At 45.3% G+C, this 13,047-nt stretch overlaps 1 protein-coding gene across 8 annotated transcripts in view; it reads left to right on the top strand.

Moving 5' to 3' along the window:
* Positions 1 to 13,047, top strand: part of LOC139371018 (low-density lipoprotein receptor-related protein 1-like) — a 172,721-nt gene that overhangs the window by 119,621 nt on the left and 40,053 nt on the right. For all 8 annotated transcript variants that reach the window (XM_071111037.1, XM_071111039.1, XM_071111038.1 and 5 more), the window contains 15 exons: positions 27 to 271; positions 811 to 942; positions 1,859 to 2,086; positions 2,338 to 2,512; positions 6,967 to 7,061; positions 7,156 to 7,305; positions 7,528 to 7,668; positions 7,782 to 7,907; positions 9,290 to 9,421; positions 9,653 to 9,787; positions 10,519 to 10,648; positions 11,457 to 11,583; positions 11,672 to 11,823; positions 12,169 to 12,293; positions 12,534 to 12,908. In XM_071111037.1, coding sequence (XP_070967138.1) covers positions 27 to 271; positions 811 to 942; positions 1,859 to 2,086; positions 2,338 to 2,512; positions 6,967 to 7,061; positions 7,156 to 7,305; positions 7,528 to 7,668; positions 7,782 to 7,907; positions 9,290 to 9,421; positions 9,653 to 9,787; positions 10,519 to 10,648; positions 11,457 to 11,583; positions 11,672 to 11,823; positions 12,169 to 12,293; positions 12,534 to 12,908 — 2,468 coding nt within the window. The remainder of the gene's footprint in view (positions 1 to 26; positions 272 to 810; positions 943 to 1,858; positions 2,087 to 2,337; positions 2,513 to 6,966; positions 7,062 to 7,155; positions 7,306 to 7,527; positions 7,669 to 7,781; positions 7,908 to 9,289; positions 9,422 to 9,652; positions 9,788 to 10,518; positions 10,649 to 11,456; positions 11,584 to 11,671; positions 11,824 to 12,168; positions 12,294 to 12,533; positions 12,909 to 13,047) is intronic.

The raw sequence follows: 13,047 nt of genomic DNA on the forward strand, positions 1-13,047 counted from the left end.
TGTGTTGTTTTCCATCCATCTTCCAGGTCTGATGCTATTTACTCAGCCAAATATGATGGTTCCGGCCTGATCGAGGTGCTGAGGGGACACGAATACCTGTCGCACCCATTCGCAGTCACTATGTACGGGGGAGAGGTTTACTGGACGGACTGGAGGACCAACACGCTGGCCAAGGCTAATAAGTGGACCGGTAACAACGTAACCGTGGTCCAGAGAACCAACACACAACCTTTTGACCTGCAGGTCTACCATCCTTCCAGACAGCCCCAAGGTAAGACACACACACACACACACCTGCTAACAAACTTGGTGTTTAAAAGAGGTTAGCTACTTTGAATTGACAGTGTCCCGAGTCAGTGGCCACTTTGATTGACAGCTTCTCTAAGTCCATGTGTCATTCAGGAGGGTAGTGGCATCTGGCCTCCCCTGTCACAACCGCTCACCTCAAAATGGCCATGCTCAGAAAACCATCCATTTATGGATGAGACAGATAGGCCTGAGTGGTAAGAGCTGTTTTATATGCACATACTGGATGATTGTAATTGATATTTTCCTCCCTCCTTCCCTTTCTTTCTCTCGTCCCCTCGCTTATCCTTTCCTCACATTTTCCTTCTCTCTTTCTCCTCGTCTCTCGCATTCCATTTCGCCCTCTTATCGCTTCTCTACCAATTCCTTTCCCCCTCTCATTCGCTCTCCCTCCCCTTCTCTTCTCTTTCTCTACCACCCTCCATTTTCCTTGTGCTTACGCTCTACCTCTTTCTCTCTTTACCACTGTCTCTATCCCTGCTCTCTCGCTCTTTTTCTCCACAGCTCCTAATCCGTGTGCAGCTAACAATGGCACAGGTCCCTGTTCTCACCTGTGTCTCATCAACTACAACCAGACCTTCTCCTGTGCCTGCCCTCATCTCATGAAGCTGGGAGCCGACAAACACGCTTGCTATGGTAAACACACCTTAACACGTGCACGTACACACATACAATCAATCGAACACCTGGAACAGGTGGACAAACAAAACCGCTGCTCCTACAGACACACACACACACACACACACGTCTCTTCCTCATCCCCTGAGCTGGCAGATTGTCCCCTTCTCTGTTCTTGGCTTGGCAGAGAGGTGGAGTTGCTGAGAATGACACAGTGGGATTCATGGTGTGTGTGTGTGATGATTCAGAGACAGGTCTCTTCTCCAGTACCCACGTACAGAGGTTTATTCTAACCACAGGGGGTCTAGAGGGAACAAACATCCCTCATCCCCCCCCCCCCCCCATTGGCTTTGTGTCACAGTCCACAAACAGTCAGGATTATCTCCTGGATTCTGTCACTTATGACGCCAAGAGAGTTTGAGGGGTTTAGGCCTTGTCTCTAAAGTGAAAGGGTGTGTGTGTGCGTCTGTGTATGCGTGTGTTTCGTATTCAGGGGAGCAGTTTCTATTATCTGTGGCGTAAAGGAATGGAGAGGCCCACTGTTTAAAGCTGGCATCAGCCACAACTCTCCCTCATTCACTACCTAGAGTATACACACATGCCTGGGCTATCTGATCTAGACAGGCTGAGAAGAGCCAAGTACAATCAGTTAACATACACGCCTCACTCCTGACTGCTTGTTATTGTGGGAGATTGTATTAAGTGGACTCTTAAGTGGCAAAGACATTTCACACACATACTCGCTAGCACACGCACGCGTGCTCGCACACACACTCCATCACAATTGAACCCCTTTTCTTCCAGTCAGTCCCTGCTGTATGTCCGTTCGATCGAATAGAAGCCGTACATACTCACCATAACTCCCCAAACCCACCCCTCCCTAACTCCCCTCTCCTCCCTCCTTAATATGTCATGTCCTTCTCTCCCTCTCCAGAGTCCCGTCAGTTCCTGCTGTATGCCCGTCAGATCGAGATCAGGGGAGTGGACATAGACAACCCCTACTATAACTACATCATCTCCTTCACCGTGCCAGACATAGACAACGTGACCGTGGTGGACTATGATGCCGTGGAGCACCGGATCTACTGGTCAGACGTCCGAACCCAGACCATCAAGAGAGCCTTCATCAACGGCACCGGAGTGGAGACCGTGGTGTCTGCTGGTAGGGAATTTACTGTGGGAATATCTACCTTGCTTTGGTTGAAATAGTCAAATAGCTAGTTTATACAGAATGAGTCCAACAATCTGTCATTTAATTAGTTTAGCATTGAGGGGTAGTTAATTCCAATTAGAAACCTACATATTTGTGGGTCTCCTTGTTCGAAGACCTCGTACAGGGTAGGGAAACGCATGTCATTTAATGAACATTTTATATTTTTGCGTTGTCTCTTGGATAACTTTGTCTTTCCCTAGACCTGCCCAACGCCCATGGTCTGGCAGTAGACTGGGTGTCTAGGAACCTGTTCTGGACCAGCTATGATGCCAATAAGAAGCAGATCAATGTGGCCAGACTGGATGGATCCTTTAAGAACGCTGTCATCCAGGGCCTGGATAAACCTCACTGTCTGGTGCTGCACCCCATACTGGGGTAAGTAGAACAGACACACAGACATGATAAAGCTGTTTCACTGAGATCAATGCAGCGTTAAGAAATGGCTGTCAGACACCCTACTGCTTTCACCTCTAACACACATACATGCATACACACACACACACACACACACACATATATGCATACACACACACTCACACACAGAGACCGTCTGACTGTCAGGCAGGCTTCCCACAGCTAGAAGTCTGCCATGATAGGCAGGGTAGTTTAGATCGTGGCTGACCTCTAGCAGCCAGCTCTCCCGCTCTAGAAGGGACTCCAATTCCTCTCTCATCTCTCCCTTTTCATCTATCCCTTGTTATCTCTCTCTCTCTCCCTTTCCTCTTTCTCGACAGATGGCTTCTGTGCTGAAAGCCATACATTATTTACACACTGTCACACACTGGCCGATCTCTGTGTCTCAATTTGTTTTTTCTCTCTCTCTCTCTCTCTCTCGCCTCAATTTACTTCCCTCTCAAACTTTTTTTTATGTTTTTCTCTCTTTCTCTGTCTTGGTCTTTAAAGAGACAAAAGCTCAGCAGGCATACATCCGCTCCTAAGATCACTAACAGACATTTCTTGTTTGTGTTTTTATCTCTAAGTGTGTGTGTGTGTGTGTGTGTGAGTAAGAGTGCTCTTCTTTGTCTGAGTGTGTTTGTGAGTATGTGTGGGGCGGATGCGGAGGGGATATTATCTTTGAGAATGCCTCTGCCTTTTTTGTCCTTTCTCTGTTTTCTGAGAGACTTACTTAAGCTGAGGAATGTTTCCGATCTGGGCTTAGCTGCTGGCATGGGGGAAAAACCAGAAGCAGATGCTGAAGCTGTCTCCTCTTTCCCACACACACACACACACACACACACACACACACACACACACACACACACACACACACACACACACACACACACACTGCTTATAATGAGTCCAGGAGAGGAGGGGGCTGGGAAAGGGGGGATAAGGGGAGAGACTGGGATGTTTAAATTGTTTGCAGGAACTGTATTCAAACGCATGATACCTAAACAAATGCAGGGTGTGGTGGAAGTGGGGGGGGGGTTAAGTACCTCCTTGATTGAAATAGAGTGACACACATGCTAAAGCAATCACAAATGCACATGAATCGCCCTATATTGTTTTAGGCAGGCATCACATCCAAGTGTGTGTGTGCTGTCTTTGATTGCATACATTTTTCTTGTTTTTTTTACAATAAACAGAAACATAAATAGACAAAAGCAATAGACAAAAGGTTTTGATAAAGTACAATTGGAATTTATATACTGTATACAATGAAAGTATTCTGACCATTTGACTTTTTCCACATTTTGTTACGTTACAGCCTTATTCTAAAATGGATTCAATAGTTTCCCCCCCTAATGAATCTACACACAATACCCCATAATGACAAAGCAAAACCAGGTTTAGAAATTTGTGCAAATTTAAAATAAAACACAACTGAAATATGACATTAATATAAGTATTCAGGCCCTTGTACTTTGTTGAAGATCCTTTGGCAGTGATTACAGCCTCGAGTCTTCTGGGTATGACGCTACAAGCTTGGCACACCTGTATTTGGGGAATTTCTCCCATTCTTATTTGTAGATCCTCTCAAGCTCTGTCGGGTTGGATAGGGAGTGTCGCTGCACAGCTATATTCAGGTCTCTACGGAGATGTTCGATCGGGTTCAAGTCCGGGCTCTGGCTGGGCCACTCAAGGACATTCAGAGACTTGTCCTGAAGCCACTCCTGTGCTGTCTTGGCTGTGTGCTTAGGGTCATTGTCCTGTTGGAAGGTGAACCTTCACCCCAGTCTGAGATCCTGAGCACTCTGGAGCAGGTTTTTATCAAGGATCGCACTTTTTGGCAAATGTATTAAAAATTTAAAACGGATACCTTATTTACTTAAGTATGCAGACCCTTCACTATGAGACTTGAAATTGAGCTCAGGTGCATCCTGTTTCCATTGATCATCCTTAATGTTTCTACAACTTGATTGGAGTCCACCTGTGGTAAATTCAATTGATTGGACATGATTTGGAAAGGCGCACACACCTGTCTATATAAGGTCCCACAGTTGACCGTGCGTGTCAGAGCGAAAACCAAGCCATGAGGTTGAAGGAATTGTCTGTAGAGCTCCGTGACAGGATTGTGTCGAGGCACATATCTGGGGAATTGTACCAAAACATTTCTGCAGCATTGAAGGTCCCCAAGAACTGTGGCATCATCATTCTTAAATGGAAGAAGTTTGGAAACACCAAGACTTTTCCTAGAGCCGGCCAAACTGAGCAATCGGGGGAGAAGGGCCTTGGTCAGGGATGTGACCAAGAACCTGATGGTCACTGACAGAGCTCCTCTGTGGATAATTTTCCAGAAGAACAACCATCTTTTCAGCACTCCACCAATCAGGCCTTTATGGTAATGGCAAGACGGAAGCCACATCTCAATAAAAGGCATGTGACGGCCCGCTTGGAGTTTGCCAAAAGGCACAAACAAGATTCTCTGGTCTGATGAAACCAATATTGAACTATTTGGTCTTAATGCCAAGCGTCACATCTGGAGAAACCTGGCACCATCCCTATGCTGAATCATGGTGGTGGCAGCATCAGTCTGTGGGGATGTTTTTCAGTGGCAGGAACTGGGAGACTAGTCAGGATCGAGGGAAAGATGAACGGAGCAAAGTACAGAGATTGTTGATGAAAACCTGCTCCAGAAAGCTCAGGACCTCAGACTGGGGTGAAGGTTCACCTTCCAACAGGACAATGACCCTAAGCACACAGCCAAGACAACGCAAGAGTGGCTTCAGGTCAAGTCTCTGAATGTTCTTGAGTGGCCCAGCCAGAGCCCGGACTTGACCCCGATCTTACATCTCTGGAGAGACCTGAAAATAGCTGTGCAGCAACACTCCATCTAACCTGACAGAGATCGAAAGGATCTGCAGAGAAGAGTTGGAGAAAGTCCCTAAATACAGGTGTGCCAAGCTTGTAGGGTCATACCCAGAAGACTCGATGCTGTATTCGCTGCCAAACATTAAAATTATAAATAATTTGATTCTTCCATTTTCTTAACGTTGGAGTATCATTTGACTTCCTGTATTTAAGTAATAGCTTCTTCAAAATAAGTGACGGAAATAATATTGTCCAACCCATTGGGTATCTCCCCGCACCCTCATATGCCATGTCTTGAAATATGCAGTTAGACGAATTAAAAGTACATTTACATTGAAAAACTAACTTTTTAACTCCGCCCATAACTTTTTGACTTCATAGCACTCCCAGAAGGCATGAATTATTGAGTCATTGTTAGTTTTACACTTAAGACATAACTCTGCCGTTGTGCTGTAGAATTTGTGAATGTTGTCTCTTGTATAATACATCCTATACATTAGTTTATACTTGATTTAGTGTACAACTGTAATTTTGTTCGTTATTTTCCAAAACTCCCTTCATCTTGTGCCAATATCAGTTATTTTTAAGTCTTGGTTCCAATAGTTAATATTTTTTCTAAGAGATTGTCAGTCGGATAGACTCTCTGCAAGGTTTTGTATATCTTATCATCTGATTATATTATTCTGACTGAAATAGGATTCCCTCAACATTGCTTTGATGTCCAAAAGCTTACACGTCAAAATGTGATACATTTGAAAATGTCTACATTGGTCAGTCCAAAATGTATTTTTCATTCTGTCATGGAAATACTTGTGGTAACAGGACAAACATAATTTACAGTTTCTATGTTTCTAGTTTTCCATGCGGGCCAATTCATTTGTGAATTCTGATTGCATGTGTTTCTGTACGTGTTTTTTTTTTTTATGAGTTTGTCTGTTTCAGCCCAATTTTGTGTGTAGCCTACATATGCCTCTGTGAGGGAGAGGGAGGGAGAGAGAGAATTTCTGAATTTCAGCGAAAGAGAAGCCATTTATGGGGCATTAAATTTGAATGCAGTGAATCTCTTGCTGCAGGACTCTACACTAGCCAATCCCCACTGACATGTTTTCTGCTTGGCCTAACCCAATCAACATCCACACACAGTATTCTAAGCTAGCCTTTACCCTGCAATAAAAAAATGCCTCCTGTACTTTATACCCAATGAAAGATGCTGCTGTTAAAACACAGGGTACGTTTTTACATAGATTGTAAACTAGATGTATAACTACATACATTTACATCTGTCAAGGAGATGTTCAGTAGATAAATATTCCATATTATCCTCCACATGTGTAGCTGTTGATGGTTTTGCTAGTTTTAAACATTTCCTTTCTCACTTATAAAAAAATAAGTATGAGCGTTGTGATGGGTGTTGTCTAATTGTGTGTGAAAACAGAATAAATAGTTTTCACAAATAGTTTTAATGGTAACACACTGTTAGGCGCTCTCCAGGCTAATGAACGGCAGGTCGTGTCACTTCTAGTGATTTCAGTAGCATGATGTATTGATATTCTGTCTCTCTCTCTGTGTTCCAGGAAGCTGTACTGGACAGATGGAGACAACATCAGCATGGCAAACACAGACGGCAGCAACCGCAGTGTCCTCTTCACCAATCAGAAAGGCCCAGTGGGTGAGTGGCTCTAGGGAAAAAATAGTGCACTATATTTAAGGAATAAATTGCAATTTGGGATACATCCATAATGTTCCTCCCTGTCTGTCTCCAGGTCTGTCCATAGACTTTGACACAGAGCAGTTGTACTGGGTCAGCTCAGGGAACAGCACCATCAGCCGCTGTAAGCTGGATGGTTCGGGTCTGGAGGTTCTGGAGGGGGTCAAGGGCAAACTGACCAAGGCCACAGCTCTGGCCATCATGGGTATGTAACTTGGCTCCACTCTCTCTGGGACTGTACATTCTGACTCCTATCTGCCTTTAGCTTTCTGTCCCGAACAGTTTGAGTACTCAGAAATGGAGCTACAGTAGGTCTCAACATCGGTTCTTTGAGTGATCATAGTATGAGTACGATGGGTCATTTTGATTGGCCCACTTGTGTGAAGAGATGAAATGATGTCATTTTGTGATTGGCTGTTGTGTGTAGGGGAGAAGCTATGGTGGGCGGACCAGGGGACTGACCAGATAGGAACCTGTGACAAGCGTGACGGAGGGAACTGGAAGGTCCTGAGAAACAGCACCTCAGCTATGATGCACTTGAAGATCTACAACGAGACCGTGCAGAAAGGTGTTTGTGTGTGTCTGTATGTGTGAGAGTGTACATTATGTTTGGGCAGCATGGTAGCTATAGATTAGAAATTACCATTTTAATCTATGTGAGAATGTGTGTTGTGTATCCAGGCACCAATCTGTGCAGTAATAGCAATGGAGACTGTTCCCAGCTGTGCCTGCCCACCTCCCCCACCACACGAGCCTGCATGTGTACCGCTGGATACAGCCTCAGGAGTGGACAACAGTCCTGCGAGGGTGAGACACACACCGTGAACATTTTGTTTGGATCTTTATTCTGATATTTGAAACGTCATAGATGCCTGGTCTTGCAGTCATGGAAACAAAACATACCTCAGTTTTTAGTCAAACAAACAAACACAAGCTACATTTGGATGTGCTATATTTAATATAATAAACTCAGCAAAAAAAGAAATGTCCCTTTTTCAGGACCCTGTCTTTCAAAGATAATTTGTAAAAATCCAAATAACTTCACAGATCTTCATTGTAAAGGATTTAAACACTGTTTCCCATGCTTGTTCAATGAACCATAAACAATTAATGAACATGCACCTGTGGAACGGTCGTTAAGACTCTAACAGCTTACAGACGGTAGGCAATTAAGGTCACCGTTATGAATACTTAGGACACTAAAGAGGCCTTTCTACTGACTCTGAAAAACACAGAAAGAAAGATGTCCAGCGTCCCTGCACATCTGCGTGAACGTGCCTTAGGCATGCTGCAAGGAGGCATGAGGACTGCAGATGTGGCCAGGGCAAGAAATTGCAATGTCCGTACTGTGAGATGCCTAAGACAGCACTACAGGGAGACAGGTCGGATTCGCGTTTATTGTCGAAGGAATGACCGTTACACCGCCTGTACTCTGGAGCGGGATCGATTTGGAGGTGGAGGGCCTGTCATGGTCTGGGGTGGTGTGTCACAGCATCATCGGACTGAGCTTGTTGTCATTGCAGGCAATCTCAACGCTGTGCGTTACAGGGAAGACGTCCTCCTCCCTCGTGGTATCCTTCCTGCAGGCTCATCCTGACATGACCCTCCAGTATGACAATGCCACCAGCCGTACTGCTCATTCTGTGCATGATTTTCTGCATGACAGGAATGTCAGTGTTCTGCCATGGCCAGTGAAGAGCCCGGATCTCAATCCCATTGAGCACGTCTGGGACCTGTTGGATCGAGGGTGAAGGCTAGGGCCGTTCCTCCCAGAAATGTCCAGGAACTTGCAGGTGCCTTGGTGGAAGAGTGGGGTAACATCTCACAGCAAGAACTTGCAAATCTGGTTCAGTCCATGAGGAGAAGATGCACTGCAGTACTTAATGCAGCTGGTGGCCACACCAGATACTGACTGTTACTTTTGATTTTGACCCCCCCCTTTGTTCAGGGACACACTATTCCATTTGTTAGTCACATGTCTGTGGACCTTGTTCAGTTTGTCTCAGTTATGTTCATGAAATATTTACACGTTACGTTTGCTGAAAATTAACACAGTTGACAGTGAGAGGAGTTTATAATATCGTAATCATTCATTTGTTTTCATCAGGAAAGATTCCATGTCTTGTACTGCCACTGACCTCTTAGTGTGTCCAGTGATAAACTCTGTGTAATGTTTCCCTCGGCCTCAGGAGTGGGCTCCTTCCTTCTTTACTCTGTTCATGAGGGCATCCGTGGCATTCCCCTGGATCCCTCGGACAAGTCAGACGCTCTGGTGCCAGTGTCAGGCACCTCCCTGGCTGTGGGAATAGACTTCCATGCAGGTAGGGACGCACACATACACACACCTTGGAGGGAGGGGTTTTCAAACACTATACAAAACCAAAATCTATTTTTTTTTTAGATCGGTAGTGATGAAAAATATCTTGTCATGAAAATATGCTGAATCTAGCCAGTGTAATAGGTGCATTCCACATGAACATGTTAATGAATGAGTATAATGGGTATAGTAGATCTGCTGTTCTGTACTGATGGCTCTCTCCTCTCCCCTCCAGACAATGATACGATCTACTGGGTGGACATGGGCCTAAGCACCATCAGCAGAGCTAAGAGAGACCAGACCTGGAGAGAAGATGTGGTCACTAACGGCATCGGCAGAGTGGAGGGCATCGCTGTCGACTGGATCGCTGGTGAGGCGCGCTCACACATATACACACATGCATGCAGACTCATACGCGCACATGTACAGACACGTGCATACTAACTCATACTGTCCACACACTCTCTCTCTCACACACACACACACATTCACATCTGTCAGACTCATGGCTGACACGCTTCACAGCCTTACAGAAGAGAGATGAGACTCATTCTGATCACATCTTCACCTTTGCAAGGTGAGGGAGGGAGGGAGAAGGCCAGGGAGAGAAGTACAGTCAGAGGGAGGGAGAAGCTAACAAAGGAAGAGGAAGAGGGTTAGACCGAGGAGATGGGAAGAAGCACAGATAGGTGCCTCTATAGCCCAGATAGGTTCCTGTATAGCCCAGGTCACATGACATGGGTGCGTACAGAGCGAAGCCTTACTGCAGGATGAATAATGAACACTGCAGCATTCCATCAGCCCTCTGAGGTTACCCTGGGAAACCCTGTTAACACTACAACCCCCACACAACAACACGGCAGCATTCTCCGTTTGCCTAGTTGTATTAGGTGTCACATACAGTGAATGTATAGAACTTTATTCATCCCAAAAGATACAGTGACCTTCCACAGAACTACTTTATCAGTTAGACTCGTGTGGTTGATCCCATTAATGTTGTTGTACTGTAAAGCATGTTGATTGTTTAAAATACACTGTCGTAAAAGTGTGACTGGTTTGTATTGCTGTTGTATTTTGTGTTGGTGCTCTGTCCCTCCATAGGGAACATCTACTGGACTGACCAGGGCTTTGATGTGATTGAGGTGGCCAGACTCAACGGCTCCTTCCGCTACGTGGTCATCTCCCAGGGCCTGGACAAGCCCCGCGCCATCACTGTCCACCCAGAAAAAGGGTGAGCACAGGGGGAAGTGGGGGGGGGGGTCTTCCTGGGGAGCACATTAAGGCAAAAGATAAAACAGCACATCACATAACATTATTACACCACTACATATCTACAATACACATAGTATTATACCACCATACAACAGAATTACAATGTAGGTGTATGTGGAGTGCGTGTACTAGCACCTGTGGTTGTACCCGTGTGTGTCTCTCTTCACAGTCCCTGCTGTTCCATAAGGTGTTACCTGATGTGGAATAGAGTTCCATGTAGTCATGGCTCTATGTAGTACTGTGTGCCTCCCATAGTCTGTTCTGGACTTGAAGAGACCTCTGGTAACATGTCTTGTGGGGGTATGCATGAGTGTCTGAGCTGTGTGCTAGTAGTTTAAACAGACAGCTCGGTGCCTTCAGCATGTCAATACCTCTCACAAATACAAGTAGTGATGATGTCAATCTCTCCTCCACATTGAGCCATGAGAGGTTGACATGCATATCATTAATGTTAGGTCCCTGTGGACTTTTAAGGGCCGTGCTGCCCTGTTCTGAGCCAATTGTAAAGTCCCTCTTTGTGGCACCTGACCACACGACTGAACAGTAGTCCAGGTACGACAGAACTAAGGCCTGTAGGACCTGCCTGGTTGATATTGTTGTTAAGAAGGCAGAGCAGCGCTTTATGATGGACAGACTTCTCCCCATCTTAGCTACTGTCGTATCGATATGGTTTTTGACCATGACCGTTTACAATCCAGGGTTACTCCAAGTACTTTAGTCAGCTCAATAAGGGGAAAGTGACCTCGCTCTTGTGTGTGTGTGTACAGGTATCTGTTCTGGACAGAGTGGGGTCAGTACCCCCGGATCGAGAGGTCTCGTCTGGACGGGTCTCAGAGAGCTGTACTAGTCAACGTCAGCATCAGCTGGCCTAATGGCATCTCCATAGACTACCGGGTACAGTGTAACACCCACACAGACACACAGACAAATAACCACCACAACACACACAAACTGAACTCCCTGTCCTGGTATGTGTGTGCAGGAGGGTCTTCTGTACTGGTGTGACGCTCGTACAGACAAGATAGAGCGTATCAACCTGGAGACCGGAGAGAACAGAGAGGTGGTGCTGGCTAACAACAACATGGACATGTTCTCTGTCTCTGTGTTTGAGAAATACATCTATTGGAGTGACAGGTCTGTCTATCTCTCTCTCTCTCTCTCTCTCTCTGATATTCACTCTTCCACCTATTCATTGTCTGGAATGAATTCACTCCCTCTCACCATAATCTGCCACCTTGCATATCAGCTGTTTGCTCCCTCACCCTTTCTTTTTCTGCACTGATGTCATGTCTCTTTCCCTCTTTCTGACATTCTTTCCCGCATGTATTTACTGTCACCTAATTTATTCACTCCGTCTTTCTCACTCATCTTTCACCTTCCTTCTCAGCCAGGGTGTCTCCCTCACTCCTTTTACTTAGTCTGTCTCTCTCTCCCTGATGTCATGTCTCTCTCTGTCACTCTCTGTCTGTGCTGTATCAGGACTCATGCCAATGGCTCCATAAAGAGGGGCAGCAAAGACAACGCTACAGATTCTGTGCCTCTGCGCACTGGCATCGGAGTACAGCTCAAAGACATCAAAGTGTTCAACCGGGCCAGGCAGCAAGGTGGGCAGTGTGTGGATGTGTTCGTTTAGAGTCTACTCAGAGATGATTTATAGGGGCAATAATGCTGTAAAGTTTGGTAATACAATTATTTTAAATCCCAAACCCATTAAAGATTTTATTCAGAATACCATTTAATGTGATATTTTTCAAATGTTTCATATTTGAATTATCTGCCGATTTTATTGAGAGGGATTTTTTTAAATCTACAGTGAATATTAAATATGTTTCCCCTCTACACAGGAACAAATGTGTGTAAGGATAACAACGGCGGCTGCCAGCAACTGTGTCTTTTCCGTGGCAACGCAGAACGTACATGTGCCTGTGCTCACGGCATGTTGGCAGAGGACGGACGGGGTTGCCGTGACTACGACGGCTACCTACTCTACTCAGAACGGACCATTCTAAAGAGCGTTCACCTATCGGATGAAGAGAACCTAAACGCTCCTATAAAACCATTTGAGGATCCTGAACACATGAAGAATGTTATAGCTCTGACGTTTGACTACCGTGGAGGAGGAGGGAAAGGAGCCAATCGCATCTTCTTTAGTGACATCCACTTTGGGAACATCCAGCAGATCAATGATGATGGCTCGGACCGCAAGACACTGGTGGAAAGTATGTCACTCACCCTCTCTCTCCTCTCTTATTCATCTAATCAAAATAAGCATTTCGCTGCACCTTTTATACCTGCTGTAATCTGTGTATGTGATTAACATTTAATTTTTTAAAAAGAATGTTATTTGATCTGTTATCA

Source organism: Oncorhynchus clarkii, chromosome 17 (assembly GCF_045791955.1).
Source record: "Oncorhynchus clarkii lewisi isolate Uvic-CL-2024 chromosome 17, UVic_Ocla_1.0, whole genome shotgun sequence".
Lineage (NCBI taxonomy): Eukaryota > Metazoa > Chordata > Actinopteri > Salmoniformes > Salmonidae > Oncorhynchus > Oncorhynchus clarkii.